This window comes from Convolutriloba macropyga, chromosome 2 (genome assembly GCF_964194025.1).
Source record: "Convolutriloba macropyga chromosome 2, txConMacr16.3, whole genome shotgun sequence".
Classification (NCBI taxonomy): domain Eukaryota; kingdom Metazoa; phylum Xenacoelomorpha; order Acoela; family Convolutidae; genus Convolutriloba; species Convolutriloba macropyga.
This window is the reverse complement of record NC_134469.1, coordinates 47,654,325-47,672,755: the sequence shown is the minus strand read 5'-3', so window position 1 is coordinate 47,672,755 and position 18,431 is coordinate 47,654,325. Positions and strand designations below refer to the sequence as shown.

At 34.4% G+C, this 18,431-nt stretch overlaps 1 protein-coding gene across 1 annotated transcript in view; it reads left to right on the top strand.

Moving 5' to 3' along the window:
- Window positions 1-1,899: 1,899 nt before the first annotated feature.
- LOC142335320 (trans-1,2-dihydrobenzene-1,2-diol dehydrogenase-like) overlaps window positions 1,900-18,431 on the top strand; it is a 44,622-nt gene continuing 28,090 nt past the window's right edge. Inside the window, exons 1-2 of the mRNA XM_075383768.1 lie at window positions 1,900-1,933; window positions 15,627-16,074. Of these exons, the coding sequence (XP_075239883.1) occupies window positions 1,910-1,933; window positions 15,627-16,074 (472 nt within the window). The 5' untranslated portion in view covers window positions 1,900-1,909. The remainder of the gene's footprint in view (window positions 1,934-15,626; window positions 16,075-18,431) is intronic.

Here is an 18,431-nt window from a genome sequence, read left to right as displayed (position 1 = left end):
GTGAGCGAGCGAAGAACCGGAAGTTCGAAGAATTATTAAAATTTGGGAAAGCTGTTTTGGTGAACAATTTTGAAGAGTGGAGAAAAGATTGGTAGTCTTGCTCATACTTTCATTAAAAACAGAAAGAGGAAAGTGGGTTTTCTAGAATTTCACTAATGCATCAATTTTTTTGTTCATCTAAGTGTTCAAGCTGGTTCTTTTCTAATTTTCTTATGTCTGAAAGGTTATTCTAGGCTAAAGTTATAAGTCAGGTTGTTTTTGCTTGCGTTTGTTGGTAACTGAATTCAAGACTGATTATCATTTTCTCATCATTTTACAACTTTCCCGTTATAACGGGTGTCTCTAAATTTTACCAAAAATTGAGCCTTTTCATACCATTTTTTTTCAATATCAGTCTCTTCTTTTTTTTAAACGTAAATTTGAAATATTGGTGAGGTTATCATGGTTTTTCTAGGATTTCTCAGAGCAATTCTAAAGCCTTGATTGCATGAACGAAAGTTGATCGTTTGTGTTCATTTTTGTATATATATATTAAAATGTATATATTTTGTATATATATTAAAATGTAATTGAATTTTCTTAATTTAGTTGGTCAATTCACTTTGTCTAGTTTTTTGTTATTGAACCTAATTTCTCTTCTCTGCTTTGATGTGCTATGGCAGTAGATAGTAGTTATTGGAAAGCCGGGTCTTTTGGTGAAGAGAATTTCGAGTCTTTTCTAGAATTCTTTCGGCTAAGTTTTGACAAATGAGAAAGCGAAAAATCGGACTACGGCTTGTACGCTATCTTTGTTCCAATATGATTGAAATATTTTTTTTTATTGAGAAGTGGTAAAAAGTAGATATAAATTAAACTATTTTTTAATTTCTTTCACTTGTTTTTGTTTTCTCACATTTATTTGGCAAGTTTTCTGAGCCTTCTATGGCTCGCATAATGCTGTGTAAACTATTGAATATCAGTATTTGCTTTACGAAAGTTAGTATTCTATTTTGACTTCTATTATACGAAGAAGTGCCTTGGTACTTCTTTCAAGCCAATTTATTTTTGTGCTATTTTTTAAATTGAAACTCGGATTGTTGAGTTGTTCTATTTAGCGGTATCAAAGTATAGTTTTTGGCGAATACGACTCTTTTAGTCGTTTCTGGACTTCTTCTGGAATACACATTTTGGAGATTATTGAAATCAATACGGATTCTTGTAAAGCCAAAACATGAGCTGGATTAAAAAAGGGACTGGTTTTGCGGCAAGAATTTTTAAAATTTTATAGTAGCGTGAAACAAAAAGATTTGATTGAAAATTCGCGTTCTTGCTAATGGGTTTTTGTTTGTGTGGCATTTTGATTTGTGCTATTTCAATACAAAGGGTGTCAATTCTAGTTCTATGTTTTTATTTAGCTTAATTAATCGGCAATTTTTAATTCTGCTCTGATTTTTTCCTGAGGGTCTGGGTCCTGTGTCTTTTTGGCCATCAATTTGCATTTTTTTAATAAAACCTGGAAAGAGTTGCCACCAGTTTATCAGTTTTTCAACTCCTTGGTTTGGACTTCTTTTGCTTTGTCAGATGTAACTATTTTTTTCAACTTTTCTTTCAAATCGGGATGAACAGATGAAGCCCCGTGGGCATTAAATTTGATTAGAGTCCATAAGTTAGCTTAAGTAGTCGTTCAAATGCTTGGTGCCCCGAAGTTAATGCGAAGGCGTAAATTCAAGGACAAAAGGGCACTTCTTGAAGAATTTGGGTACCGAATTGTTTAGTTTTTCTTAGTTGTTTTGAAACGAGTCTTAGATTTTAAAGTGGGTTTTCTATTGGTGTTCGTCCCAGCCCAAAGGGCTAGCTAAATTTTATCTTTGTCTGTTTTCTAGGTAAATGTATTGCTAATGGCCACGAACTTTACGAAGAGTTATGCCCAATGAGTTTTCTTCCAAACTGCCAGGTAATTTTTTGTGTTTCTCTTGGAATTGATTTTGATGTAAGAAGAAATTTAGACAAGTTCGCAAGAATTTTTGCCATTGTTTTCAGTTAAGAAGAGATAATTTTCGTATGTTTTGACTTCAAAACCAGTTGGTCAGTTAATCCTCTTTTGTGCTTGAAATTTGGTCCTTGTGTCATATTTAGTTTGAGTATTGGCACTAAAGATATGAATACCAAGTATCTCCAGCAGATCTTTGGTCTTTTTTTGCTAATTTTATATTTTTATAAAGTTATTTGATGTTTCTGCCTGCGTCTGATCGTCTCAGCGTAATTGTTCTAGTTATGTTTGGTATTCAATACGATAATATAAAAAAATGTTCAGTTCAGATACCAATGGTTTTCATGTTTTTCTAAATTTTTAAGCTAATTTTTGGCTCTTTGGCCTGGTAAAAAATTTATAAATTGTAAGTATTTAATTATAAATGGTAAAGTTATTACAAAATTTGGATCTTTTCAACAATTGCCCCTCCCCTTTTGCAAAAGGGGTGGCTATTCTTGAATAGAATTTAAGCGAGTGATTTATTAACCAATCAGAGACGAGTAATAAGTATCCGTGTATGCTCATACTGTGTTAAACTGGATAGAATAAAATGCGCCATGCTAGGGCAATTAGCCGAATTGGAATACAAAGCGAAAAGAATTTCCAACTGGCGGGTCGGTGGGCGCGCGATAACCGACCCGCGATTTCCGGATTACATCCCACAGTGCGTGAGAGGCATGGCCGTGAACAGCGGTCCGCAATTGCGCTTAAACCATTTTTCGGCTATCTAAACTGTAGGCCAGCTAATATTGGTAAAGTATAGCACAGAAGGGATTCTCTACTAGGTACCAAAGGGGGGGGGGCAATTGTTGAAAAGATCCCAAAATTCATCAATTGTAAGTTATTAATTCCTTTCGTTGCAAGTTTCAAGCAATTATTGTAACCGCGTGTCTTTTAGATGCAAACTTTTCGCTTGATCGTTTGCTGACTGGTTAGCTAGAATATTGTTTTGGGGGCTGGAGCAGTTTAAGTCAACTTTCCGTCTCCAAAATTGGATAAACAGGTAAACGCCTGAGGGCAGCAAGTGTCTGACCTGTACGTTCATTAAGTGTACGTATCACCGAAGCTGTGGAGTATCTATGAGCAGGAGGATATTCATTGGATAAAAGGTAATCTTGGAACTAACTATGGTGATCTGGGTTTGCTACTCATGCTGACTGTACATTCAAATCATGTTTGAAAAAATCTTTGGACTACTGGCTCCAAAACTAAAATTTGTTAAATGTAGAGGAGTTGAGGCGCGAGGGAAAAATTGGAATTTTAAATATAAAAGTGCCTGTCTGAGAGACGTAAGCCGCAAAAGTTTAATGATTTTCACCGCTTCCATATTCATTGACTTTACAACGTACTTTTTCTTTGTTCCGACCCCCACTTTAGTGGGGAGGGAGGAACTATAAACTCAAATGGGTTTTTTTTGTTCAGTCAATTTTGGCCGATCGATATAATCATCGCAGAGAGTTGTGAGTGGTATCATTAGAAAGCCAGTCCAGCGTAGAATAAGGAATTAAAAGATTTTTTCATTTTTCGCTTTTTATAGGGAGTTATCGAGGTTTAGAGTTTTGTGAATAATTGCTGTTTTTATTCACAATTTTGACCAAATTTTGTCAATTTTGCTAAAATATGTAAAAATTTTTAACTCTACTGCTTTTTATTTCTCACCAAATTTTTGTCAATTTTTGAACAAATTTTTGTCAATTTTGCTAAAATATGTAAAATTTTTTTACTCTACTGCTTTTTATTTCATCTCGAAAGATAAAAGAGGATTGCTGAGTTGTTCGATCCGAGTTTTTTGGCTAGAATTTATGCTAAATTTTTCAAAAATAGGACTGCTTTCGAGAAAAATAGGACCACATTTGCTTTTTTTAGCCCACTTGCTTTAAGTTTGCTGGAAGTAGACACCTTAAAATTGCGGTCGAAATCTTTTTAAGCTCAAAAAGGAGCTAACTGTAATCCCGCTGGCTTTATGAGTCTTCTGGATCATAATTTTGCAAGTTTTTTTGCAAATTTAAACTCGATAATTGCAAAAAAAAAGCATTATTTATTTTTTGACAAACTAAAAATTTTGTTTAAAAATTGATCTATTTCAAAATCATTTGAACAATAGAATGTTTTGTTAGATGCGCAGCAATATCTGGGCTCATCTTGATCTCACCGTGGATCCTTACCATAAAAAAATTTTTTCAAACGATTTCATCTATGTAAATGTTTTTATGTAAATTACTGACAATAATTTCAAATAAGGGCTCAATTAATGACAGATACTATTTGCAAAAAAGATGTCCACTGAAATTATAATATGGTTTAAGAGTTAAGCTCATGGTTTTTATGGCTTTGACCAATTGTTTTCGTAAATATTTTATAGAATTCGTGAGTTTTGCTTTCATTTGTTATACTTTTTGTAGCCCAATGACTTTGTGTGCCCAATCCAAGATGACGCTATTTTTTAGGAGGTATAGATGAACCTAGACAATTCTTTCAGTTGTTATCTAATGTCTCATATGACTTTGAATATATTTGTTTTAAGAAAAGATTGGTGAATTTTTGAACTTTGCCATTATTATCTTATTTCTCTCAACTTCGGGCGCAGCCTCCGTAAAAACAGGTGAATAGCAATTCCGTGTGAGTAATACATCTTTGTTGGAAACGGTTTTGTTTTCAACTGATGTTTTCCTTGTTTTGATACTACGCGTTTTCAATTTTTTTTCATTCTCATTTTTGATCTTAATTGCATTTTTATGAGTCCATTTCGTTTCCTTCTCGAATTATCATATTGTTGGCAGATCTAATTGAAAGAAAGCACAGTAGGAAATTTGAACAGCGTTGGTAAAATGCGTATCTGTATATTTTACTTGTTTTTGTGGAATAGTTTATGCTTTTTGGGCTGAGACCAAGTTGTCTCGCAAAATTTTGTTGTCGTTTTTTCTATGTTTGTCTTTCCTTTTGTTGTTGTCCGCCATGTACCTGATAACGATAGGTCTTAATTGCTTCCCCAGGACGTATAACTCCACCTAGATAAAGATTTCAGTTCATAGCTGTTTGTTTTAATGACTTTCAAGTTAAATTTTTTAAAACAATTTTTTTTTTCAACTGTCTCCTTTTGCTTTTAATTTGACCACCATGTAACTGAATCTCACTGTTTATAAGTCTCAATTAATTTTGATGATTCATCCACTTTTATTGCGCTTTGTTATACGTTGTGACTGCTTGCGTCGACCATTTATTTTAAAAAGAATGTTTCCAGATTTATATACTGTTCATTTTTCGGGTTTCTTTTTGTTGTCGTGCCTACGTTGTCCTTTTAAAGGGAAGGCTCGTTGATGTTAAGATGAGGAGAAAAGGATGATATACAGTTCTTGCGGGTAACATCTTATAAGTATAGTGCCTTGGATAATGTGATGTCGTAAAATTGTCTGAAGTTTTGGCATTGTGTGTTTGTTATGTAATTGTTATTTTGTGGGGGTCATGGTGTGGTCTCATTATTAATAGGCCCAATTGGCTTCCTGAGGTGTTGCAACCTAATCCATCGATTTTTGTTGATACTCTAAATCTGTTATGACTTTTGGAAATATTTTCCAAAACAAAAATTGGTTTTTTGGGCTTTGTCATTTTTTAAAATAGTTTTTTGGTCAAATTGTTCTTCAGTCATTGTAAACACAGGTCTCAACTCGTTTGCAGTGAGCTATAATTCAACCCGTGTAACATTTTTAGCTTCAAACTTTCGTCCCTTGTCTTTTACTACGAGACTTCATAAAATGTTTGAGATTTTTATATATTTGTACGTTTTTGTTTTCTTTTTGGTTTATAACGATGATCTGATTGGCTTTAAAATTTTGCGCAATTGAAGATCTGATTCCGTTATGTCTCAATTCCTTCCTATGGAGATTTAAATGAAAATTTCGTTGATTTCAGTTGATATCTAATGACATCAATAACTGTGAGGTTGTTTTCAAAAATAGAAACGTTTTTTTTTTTTAACTTTGCTCATTTTTGCTATTTTGTCGACCTGTTAACCAGTCGCATTGAGAACCGGTTCCATATTTTTTCTAATGAAGTATAGGTTAAATTGTTTTGTTTAGGTTTTATCTGACGCGAGTTTGATTTTGTTATGATTTTTTATTGCAGTCATCGAGATGTGGTCCTAAATAATGTTCGTTTTTTTATTTTTTAATGGTCCTTTTTAGTAGTTCTATTATCAAAAAGTGTCATCGGCCCTCTAGTGTGGTATTTTTATATTCCATTGATTGTTTATTGAAAGATATCTATGTTTTTGATGTCTTCATCATTTGGTAGCCAATTAAGTTAAGAATGTGGATGAGCGGGGTCGGAACATTATGTGCGTACGCACATTACCGAGCCTCCATGTTATGTGTTACTGTCAAACTTAATGATTCGCGTAAAAGGTTTATGTATGAATGGCAATCACGGGACATAAAATCAGGGACGTGCAATGCCATCAAATAGAGCTCTTCGGCAAATATAATGCAGGCGCAATGCCATCAAATAAAAATCAGCAGATAATATTTTTACTTGGTTCTTTTGCATCTTTTTGCGGTCCGTGTTTTAAAACTGCCAGCTCAATTTGTTTTCAATATTTTTTCTTTAGAGATCTGTTTTTTTTTTAAAAAAACAGATCAACTGCGGTAGCTGATAGGCTCTGTCTTCAAAATATGTTTGATTTCAGTTATGGTGCCGGTGGGACACGTTTTCCAGCTTCAAAGTAACTGTTGGTCTTCTGTTTTCAATTGGCTTTGGCTTGCTGGTGATAGATAATGAAGTCTTAAATCAAAAACAGCCTTTTCATAATGAGATGAAAATTGTGACCTGTTTGTGTTTTTTTTGTTTCATCGATGCCGAATTGTAGGGATTGGTAGTTAATTGACGAATTTTTCAGGTCTCGGTTTGTAGTGAGAGATTCTGGAGGTTTTCTATTCACTGACTGTAGTCAATGCGTTTTTGTTTCTTTTCAGGGCAGCTTTTGTGTATTTTGTGTTTTTTGTGTATTTCACAGATTTTCTTAAGACTTTCTAGAGTATTTTTAAATGCCTGTATGTTTTTGATCATATTGAACATTTTTAGGAAGATTTCGCTTCTGGCTGTCTACCGGTTATGCTCATTTTTTTCATTCGTTTTAATTCAATGCCAAAATTTAAGTAATTGCATCTGTTTACGCAACTGCTGCGTTTTATGCATTTTTGAGAAAAAAGTCGCCAACGCTCAAAGGTTGTCATGACATTTCCTCAATTCCAGTAGTTCACTTTTATGAATTTAAAAACAAATCTGCATCTCACATAGGGTGTAGCATTAGTTACCCTGTTTGATGCTCAGGATAATGATGTAATAGATTCCGATGGTGAAAAGTAGTACGTGATGACAGGAGGCATTGCACAGTGGTTGATTATCGCTTTTTGTAACAGTTATGCGTATATTTAGAGCGGATACATGACAGTTTACCCAATGTCAAAATAGTCATTGTCATAATAAACAACTTTTGAGTTTTTGGTTCAATAATCCGAGTACAAATTAGCAGCTGGTGGATACTTCAGTGGGTTATTGAATGTTTTTCGGTTCAGATAGTTTCAAGTCAAGTCATATTCTCTGACCACAGAGGCTATCCAAATGCTATTCTTGCATTGAGTACTTTGTAAATATAATGTGTCGCAATTATTACGCTCAAGTCTGCCTGATCATTTTAGCAATTAGGTAAAATATTAATATTTTGGCATCGGGCATTTTGTCGTAACAGCATTTAGAGCGATTTTTTAACATGTTTTACTAACATCCTTGCAGTTCATGCATTTAGGCTAAACTATGAGAGAGAAACATCAGGGATCTTCGCTTTTAATCTGCCCCGGATATAATTTATGCAAACATAAATTATTTTCCTCGAAGTCAAACACATTGACGTCAATTTTATACTGAGTGTTCAAGCAAGAACTTATATTTCTAGCAATTGGATTAACTTTTTGTCATTTGAGGCCTTCAGGTGGCCTTCATGCAGACATTCGAATTTGACACAGTATCGAATTCCTTAATTTTCAAATAAATCTAAATCGCTACCTTTCTAAAAACCAATTTTGTTAATTTATAATTGATTTTTTTTGAATATTGAGTTTATTTTGTGGCTGAAATTGGCTATGAAGATCTCTATTTTACTCCCAGTGATCTTTAATTTTGAGAGTTCTTTGTTTTCAATAGATACTCATGCTAGCGATTTCTGCTGTATTTTTATCAGCAAAATAAAGTAATATGCAGTCATTGGCGGTAAGAAAAAAAAACTAACTCCTCAATTAACTATTAATTAAACTATAAGCAGTGCCAGCTACAAATTCATAGTTAGCACGGAGCTCCTTTGATTAGCACTGGTTAGCACAAAGAATCATCGATTGGTATGTATATACGAGTGTTAATTTATTAATGTTGGTTCGATAGGATATTCGATAAGAATTCGATGCAATCATGAACGACTATCGTTTCTATGTAACAATACGCACTCTCAATTTTACTTCTCGAAAACAGAGGTCAAGAGTAATTGTGTTTGTTCATAGTGAACAGGAAGCGTCCCATGACGGGAACCTAAGTGATTGAGGTTACTGATTTATACTGAAAAGCAACTGAAGAAATTGTTAAGGGTAATATAGAACTGGTCAATCACAAATGACAAGTAAAGAGGCGTTTCAATATTTTATTTGGGACTGTTTTGTCTGGGACTGTTTTGTATGACTATGTTTCTTGATTTTTTATCTACACATGCTTAGAATGAATACCTTAACGCTTTGAAAATTAAATTTTTATTATACCTAAGCGATTTTTCACTGCCTCTAAAATTAACGGCTGCCGTTTTACTTTAGTTTTTAACCGAATAATTTATGATGGACGGTGGTCAGTAAAATAAGACTTTATGCACAGAGGTCCAAACCGTTAAATCCAAAATTTTTTTGAAGATGCAAAAATGTTTATTGGAACTCAGTCATTAAGCAAGCAATTGTCTATTTGCCTTCTTGCATCTTTTTATGCTTGAAGGTTAACGACATCGGCAATAGGACCTGTAGTTCTACGACTTTGTAATTGTGGTATCTTCAATTTATTTTAGAGAATTACACCTCTAGTAATTTTCTCTAGTGTACATGTAGATTTTACAGAAAAAAACAGCGACAAAATTTATTCAAAATTAACAGTGCATAATCAAATAGTCTCCAGAGCAACGAACTTTCGATTTGAACTTATTATAGCTCTTCAAATCTTCTGTGTTGTAAAATCATAATATGCTTAGTTTGGCCCTATGAAACTGAAAAATTATAGGACACGATATATTTTTCAAAGTTTCGAAAGGTTTCACATTTTCTTATCATAGTTGCCAGTATCGCTTTATTTTAAATGAAAGAAAAGAATTGCACTAGGTTAACTTAAAAGCAGTTAAGTTAGTACGAATATATATTGTGACTAATAGTAACAAAGTTACAATAGATTTTGCGAGGAAGAACGAGAACTTGGTTAACGTTGCGGCCTTATTTGATTGAATTTTTGATAGACTCCTAAATTGCTGAGATTTAACGACAGTGAAAGACAATCCCTAAATAACGATATAAATCTGTCTAGAACATATTTGTTCCAACCCCTCTTGAGGAGGGAGGAACTGTATACTCAAATGGGTTTTTTTATTCAGACAATTTTGACCGTTCCATATATTCATCGTACAGAGTTGTGAGTGGCATCATTAAAAAGCCCGTCCAACGTAGATTGTGGAATAAGAAATATTTTTTTAATTTCGTTTTCTAGAGCGAGTTAAAATTTTTGTGAATAGTTGACAGATTAGCGTTACTTTTATTCACATTTTCCAGAATTCTCGCCTAAAATTTCGTCAATTTTGTTCATATTTGTCAAAATTGTTAACAGTAGTACTGTTGATTTTCTAAAAAAGACAAGAAAAGTTTATTTGACTGTTTTGGTAAATTTTTAGGCTAAAATTTTGACTAAATATTTCAAAATTCAGCCTTTTTCATCAAAAATTACCTGAAATAAGCTTCTTTAGTCATCTTTGATTAAATTTGCCGGAAATAGACATGCTAAAACCACAAACAAAATTTTTCTTTGCAAATTACAAAGGGGGGAAGTCTTTCTTCTACTCTCAGTGCTCTGGGTTTAAAGTGCTGTCGTTTTTTTTGCTAACTTAACTCGATGATTATCAAAAACGCAGCATTTACTTTTAATAACTCACATCTTATCTATATCTGTAACATTCGAAACAATAAAGTGTTTTTAAGGGACGAGCGGCAATCGCAGCTGGTTTTGGTCAACTCTTAGACTGTTACAATCCAAAAATAATTGGATTGTAATCAGTCGGTCTTTTCTAAAAAAAATTCGATCGTTTTTGTTAATTAAAGAACAGAACAATTGAAACCAATGCTCACTATTGAATTGGCTTCGTAAGCAGTTCCACATTAATGTATCTAGTTTCTTTATTTGAAAGATTATGGTCGTTTTGACTTTTGAAAATGTTTTAGACAATGGCGTATTGAACTTTACCGCTATTTTTCTCTTAATTTGGTCAACTTGTAGCTTAGTGTCGGTAAAGAAAGAATGTTTTTTCTTCCTCTTCTTTCTACTGAATTAAAATTTAATCGTTTTTGCGGTTTTACGCGTTTATTTATGGTTTTATGGCTTTGATACTACTAGATTTCACAATTGTTTTTTTAGGCCTTGGCCCATTTTTACATTGTTGACAGTTCACCTATTACATTATTGGCGCTAGAGTAAAGCACAATTAAACACACAAAAGTCCTCAAAGGCATAGATCAGGGTTTTAACGCATTGAGGAAAGGTCCTTTATCTTTTCTTATGAGGTATAGGCTAATTTGTTTTGTTTAGGTTTTATTTGATGCGAACTTGATTTTAATTATTATTTTATTTAGATATTGAGTTGTGCTTGTAATTAGTGTTTAATTGATTTTTATTATGGTCCTTTCGAGTAGTCCCATTAACAACCAGTTTCATCGGCCCTCTAGCATGGCATTTTTGTATTCAATTGGTGGTGTTTTGAATGATATGTATGTTTTTGAAAGAATTCTATCTTCATCATTTGGTAGCCAATTAAGTCTTGAATTTGGATGAGCCGGGTCTGAACATTGTGCGTGCGCACATTACCGAACCTCCTTATTTATTTGATGTCATCGGGTTTTTGGTGAATGGGGTGGTCACCTTTTCGGTCAGAAATGAAAACGATTCACGAGTGGCATGAAGTTAGATAGTGCATTTTCAAAAATTGTGAATTTTGAAAAGCGTTTTCAAGTTTTGGTATTTTGCATAATGGCGTTCGAAAGCTCAATTGAACATATTTTGAGGGGCAAAATTTGGCTGTTTGGCTTAGGTCAAGCAGAAACGTTATATTGTGTTCCTGGAAAGCCGAAGTAAGATTCAATCGAAACACTCCGATTAATGTCTGGAGATTCCGCCCAACTGGATGCATTCGAGAAACAATCTAGTCGAGGACGCAAGACCAATGACAGCTCTTTCTTGAATTTTTTCGTAATGGCATGAAACCATTAGCAAACAGTTTCATTTTTGGAATTTGGTAACCGTGAACCACGATAGAAAACAGTTAAGTCATTTTGATAATATTGAAGCGCAAGCTCGGATAATGGGCTACACTGGCCTTGAAGTAAATCTGAAAATGGTTTTAAAGTGGAGAAAAGGAAAGGGTGATTGAACGAAACCTTTGTCTTTCTGAAGTGCTTGTTCAAGTGTGGCAATTTTACGTTAGTTATGTTAGTGACGACTTTTTTATTCCGACCCACTTTAGTGGGCGGGAGGAAATAAATACTCAAATGGGTTTTCTTGTTCAGTCAATTTTGGCCGATCGATATCATCATCGTAGAGAGTTGTGAGTGGTATCATTAGAAAGCTCGTCCCGCGTAGAATTTGGAATAAAAAGTTTTTCGATTTTCGCTTTATACAGGGAGTTATCGCGGTTTTCTGAATAGTAGACAATATTGCGTTGTTTTTATTCACATTTTCCGTATTTTGGACCAAATTTTTGTTCATTTTGCTAAAATATGTTAAAATTGTTAACGGTAATGTTATAAATTTCATCTTTAAAGATAGGGGAGGGTTGCTGAATTGTTCGATCCGGGTTTTTATTGGATAGAATTTATGCTGATTTTTTCAAAATTCAGACTTTTTTTTGCAAAAATGGGACCAAATTTGCTTTTTTAGCCAAATTTGTTTAAATTTACTTGAAGTAGACATCTTAAAACTGCGGTCATATTCTTCATGAAAAAGCTTGTTGTACTCTTGCTTGCCTTATGAGTCTTCTCGAATCATAATTTATCAGTTTTTTGCAAATTTAAGCTCGATCATTATACAAAATGCATGATTTGTTTGTGATATACTAAAAATTTTAGTTTAAAAATTGATCTTTTTCGCAATTATTTGAACAATTGATTGTTTTTGTTTAGACGCGCAGCAATATCAGGGCTGATCTTCATCTCAACAGGGATCCTTACGTTAAAAATTTTTAGATATTACTGGGGTGCGGCCTTTTTCGAAATTTTCCGTCGTTTAAAAATACTCTAATTTACTGACGAATTTCAAATCAGGGCTCAATTAGTGGCAGATACTATATAGAAAAATTGAGGCCCATCGACCGTATATTTTTGTTTCCGAGTTACTCATGGATTTTGTGGCTCTGGCCATCGTAAAGTTTTTTTTAAGCTTCTTATGTTTTGCTTTCACTTTTGTAGTCCAATGACTTAGTCTCCCCAATCAAAGATCCAATTGGCTTTTTAGGAGGTATAATTGAACCTAGACAACGCTTTCAGTTCATATGTAATGTCTCTTATAACTTTGAAGTTTGAACTTTGCCACAAATTTATTTTTTTCCAATTTCTCGCGTATTCTCAGTAATTACCGGCGAAAAACTATTTCCTGTGGATTTCAAAATAATTTTTGCAACGGTGTTATACTTAACTAATGGTTTAAAGGAGTGTTTGGAAGATGCACAGCGTTAAAAATGGCGTGTTTGAATTTTTTTCATTGTTTTTGTTGAAGAGTTTATGCTTTTTGGCTGGACAGATCTCTCGCAAAATTTATTTGATTCTTTAAAGTTTTGCCTATGGTTGTTATTTTTTTGGTTTTTGTGCGACATATAAATGATAATGATAGGTATCGATTGCTTCCCCATAACGTATAACTGAACCTATTTAAAGATTTCAGTTGATAGTTACTTGTTTTAATGACTTTCAAATTAACTTTTAAAAGATGATTTTTTTCAAATGTCTCTTCTGCTTTAATTTTGGTCACAATGTAACTAAATCTAATTAATAAGAAGTCTCAACTACTCTTGTTGATTAAACATCATTTTCGCGGTTGGTTTTGTTTTTTGACTGATGGCTTTGACTTTTCAATGAAAAATTTTCGAGATTTCTATGCCGTTCAATTTTTGGATTTCTTTTTAATTTTAATGTCATTTCTGCGTAGTCCTTTTATAGGGAAGAACCGTTGATGTTCTGATCAGAAGCAAGTGATGATGTACATTTCTTGCATATAACATCTTATAATTATAGTGCCTTGAACACTTAGGTGTCGTAAAATTGTTTGAAGTTTCGGTTGGCTTCTGCCTTTATTTGTTGTTGTTTTGCAACCCTGTGACTTACCGTCGATAAAAACAAGCCTAATTGGCTTCCTGATGTGTTGCAACTTAATCAATGTCTCTCGGTTGAAATTTTATATCTGTTATGACTATTGAAATTGTTCGTTTTCAATATTATTTAGGTTTTTGAGCTTGGCCGTTTTTCGGTCGGTTTGTAGCGTAGTGTCTTTAAAGACACGTCACAGCCCATTTGGACTCAGCTATAAGTTAAACTTTATAACGGTTTTAATTTCAATCGTTTGTTATACGGATTTCTTGTACTGTTACTACGAGATTTCATAAAATGTTTGAGATTTTTATATATTTGTACATTTTAAAGGATTTTGTTTTCTTTTTAAATTGTAACATTAATGTTAGGCCCCATTGGCTTTGACGCGTTAAACAATGGAATATCTGTTGTACATTCTCTTAGCAACAAGTTTATAGTTTTAACAACTTCACTGCCATTTTTGTGCAAAGTTTATTTTTGTTTTTGCCTGTATTTGCCCCTTTTTGTATTTGTATGACGTACACTGGATAATGACAGGTCGCAATGGCTTCCTATGGAGATATAAATGATGATTTTAGTGATTTCAGTTAATTTCTAATGATATTAATTACTTTGAAATTAATTGTTTTTAATATTAGAACCTGTTTCGAACTTGGCACCTTTTTGCAATTTTTGTGGACCTCTAACCCAGTCGCAATGAGGGCATGTCCCTTATCTTTTTTATGAAGTACAGGTTAATTTGTTTTTTACGTTTTATTTGATGCGAAGTTTCAATGATTATTTTATTTAGACATTGAGTTTTGCTTGTAGTTAATGTTTAATTGATTTTTATTATGGTCCTTTCGAGTAGTCCTATTAACAACCAGTTTCATCGACCCTCTAGCATGACATTTTTGTATTCAATTGGTGGTTTTTTGAATGATATGTATGTTTTTGAAAAATTCTATCTCTTCATCATTTGGTAGCCAATTAAGTCTTGAATTTGGATGAGCCGGGTCTGAACATTGTGCGTGCGCACATTACCGAGCCTCCTTATTTATTTGATGTCATCGGGTTTTTGGTGAATGGGGTGGTCACCTTTTCGGTCAGAAATGAAAACGATTCACGAGTGGGATAAATTTAGCTAGTGTATTTTAAAAAATTGTCAATTTTGAAAGGTGTTTTCAAATTTTGGTATATTGCATCGGCAACTCTATCGGGAAAATTTGATTTTTTCTATCTAGTTTCTATGGCGAGGAAGTCTGTTTCGCATCCATTTCTGAACTTTGTGTGGTATTTTCTATGTAATGCTTGATTTTAGTGTTAAATGTTATAACATGAGGAGGTCTATGAGCATTTAATCTTTGCTAGTTAAGTACGTGTTAATACGTTACAATTTTTTGTCCAGATCTTGAATGTCGACAAAAAATGAAAAAGTTTTTCGATTATGTTTTTGGTTGAAAAGCAACTGAAAGGAATTCAGCTGCTGTTTTTTCTAAGATCATTAGTTTAATCTTACAAGAGGTGCTGTAAAAGTTTCATGAAGATTCTACACAGGAATTTTTTAGCTCTGAACTCTTTAGTCGACACATTACTTCTTATAAATTTTGGATCAATGAATGTTGGTTACATCAATCTAGAAAGACTCATTGATGAATGGAAATGTTGCATGGTGGTTGTACTCTGCGTGTATTTATCCGAACGATTTAAGCCAATTTGTTTTACTTGAGCAATAAAATATTCATAATTTAGAAATTTTTGCTTGAGCTTTAATTTAGAAATTTTTAATAAACCTGTCTATATTTAAAGGACGCTGTCAAGTAATGACTATTAATTCATAAACTATATTTGCATTGCATTAAGAAATGGCGATTAATGGTACGATGATTACCAATACTTGATTTCCTATGAGTTTTCAAGCAATAATTATGTCCTTACTCTGAGGAAATTCTGAGATTTTTAAATCGATTTTGATTGAGCATATAGTTGTTTGATAAATTCAGGAAAAAATGGTTTCGGATCCTCTGCGCTGGGGCTTCTGCTGTGCCGGAAAAATTGCAAATGATTTCTCACTAGCCATGGATAATGTTGCTTCCAATGGCCATCGAAAAGTCGCTGTAGCTGCCCGCAACCTTGACAAAGCAGAGCAATTCAGTGAGTCCCATAAATTTGAGAGGTACTACGGCACTTACTCGGAGTTAGCAGCAGACAAGGACGTGGAAATTGTGTACATTTCGTCACTTCACCCACAGCATTATGAACTTTGTAAGATGTTCTTGGCGAAAGGCAAACACGTTTTATGCGAGAAACCGCTCACCATGAACTTGCTACACACTCTCGATCTTATACAAATGGCCAAAGAGAAAAAGCTGTTTTTCATGGAGGGATTCTGGTCACGATTTTTCCCTGTTTACCAGAAAATTAAACAATGTGTCGAAAATGGAGAAATTGGTAAGTAATTGCGTGTTATTTATTATTTCTACATGAAAGCTATTTGTCATTTTACGCTGGAAAGTATGCTGAGTTTCGGTTGGTATTTTAAGGTGTAAATATGGAGGCATCATAATTCGATTCCAACTACAGTGAATTTTGTTTATTGTTTCAATTATCATACCTGAAGAAATTGTCAGCGCGCCTTTAACACAACCTCTACGAGGGTAGACAGGTAATCGAGCCATTATAAGTTAGATACGTCCAGTTTAGCCAGCAGAAGTCCTCCATGGTACTTGAAATGGCTGAGTGCACCTGAGGCAGAGGAAGTCTTTTATTACAGTTAGATAGAACATTCAGTCTCAACAACTGCTTCCCGCAACGTTACTTTTAAACTTAAACTCTTCTTATTGTTTATATAACTTCTTTCACCTCTGGTTGTACATAAATTGTGTATATAAGGCGGCGACAGTGAAGTTTTAACGAGGTATCTAACAAAGCAATGCTGAGTAATATGTTCTCCGCAATGTGTTATTTTTTATAAAAAGAGTGACATAAGCGTTAAATCATAAAACTGAACAAGTGAAGAATGAAGAGAACGAAGTTACTCAAATTGAACCAGGCATTTAAATAATTCAGTTCACCAGTTTGCATAAATAAGAATCGAATATGGCCACGTAAAACTAAGGTTTGAATATCGAATGGCCGATGGATCAGCGCTCATCACAATTCCTTTGCCCCATTTAAGTGAAGTTACTTACAAAAAGCGCTATCGAATTGGTTACTTCAGTGGCTTCAGATTGAGTTATCTAAATAGTTTGCTGTAACCTAAACATAGAATGTTTAAGGCAATGAGAGATACAGGCCCTGAGAGGACTACAAAACACGATGCGCTCGCTGGCTGGCATCGAAATTACAGGAATTGAGAGAGAGAGGTACAAGTTTGCTACCGTTTTACCCTCTGTCTGCTTTTTTAGCCTCCGTGGTTCGACTGATCTTAACTAATCCTCGATGGTGGATTTCTTTTACCCTTTTGGATCATCTCAAGAGCGTCTCAGCGTTTGAATCGCTGTATCCCAAAGCTTGATGACCGAACACTGCCTAATAAATTTTGGGGCTAATGGACTGGGAGTTGTTCACATGTTTCGTCATGTTCCTTCTCCATTAGGGGCGTTTGCTTCTCCAGTAGCATCTCCGATGGAGGGGTGGACATTATTGCCATAGCCTTAGGTGCTGTAGGACTAAAAATTGAACTGCAGGTTTGATTGTCTGTCTTCCAGGTGTCAACGATGGTGGCTGCACTGCGGTTGCAATGTGGTATTGTCGTCCGATCATATTGCGTATTGCACCTGCTTATCTTGGACTGATTTTTATTCTTGGGATTGTCGAATTACTAGTGGACTATGTGTGCGCGATTCGACTGGGGCTTTCTTTGACCTGATGTACGATGCTTAAGACTAGATTGACTGCAATGTTTGACTGGCTTTCCGGTCCGATCCAGGAATGCTGAAGGAGTGAAGCTAATTTTGAGCTGCGATTGCTCCTGGCATCGCAGTTTGTTACTTCAGGAACAACGTCTGCTGATGCTCTCTAGGTTCTCCAAACATTTCATTTAAGCTGTAAGTTTTGTTCCCAAGTACCCAAGTGAGCTTGAAATGGGATTATTCCATCAGTCTCATTTTTAATCGCACAGCTTGCTACTTGAATAATAATTTTATCAGCTTTTTCTTGGAATGGAGAGACAGTTACTTGTGGCGCCATTCATTTTTTGCTTTTCTGCAGTCCCTATTCTGCTTGGCCCTATTATCGGCCGGCAGTTTGAGAGCAATCTAATTTAAAACGCTTCACAATGCAGTAGGAGAGCACATTCTTTTTATGAGACCAGATCATTGTCTGATATTATTTTACGTGTTAGACTTGGAGTAACTTTGTATTCCCATAATAATTTTAGAATTTTGAATTCTGTTGCTCTACTGTGAGGGCATGTAACAGCCGGCCACTATGCTTTATCAGGGGTCGTTTTTTTTGTTTCTGCAGATATTTGAACCCAAATACTCTTATTTAAATTTTAGGTAAGTTCTACGTACTGCGCAAATTCTCCTTTGTCGGCTTAAGCAATTAATTTTTTTTATTTTTACCGGCTTCTTTTCAATTTGTGTACTTGGTAACATTTTGGCGACGCGTCAATTCTATGGGAATCAAAAATCACTGTCCCTGAAAAAAACCTTTTTGATGCCCGCTCTGCTCAACACGTTACCACGAGTTCTAGTCACTCAAACCAGGCAATTGGGTGTTAGTCCCTGATTAGCTCTGCAAAGGCCAATCCTTGTGGGTACTTTAATATCTGAGGGCGGCGATATCTGCTTGTCCTTTTGCTT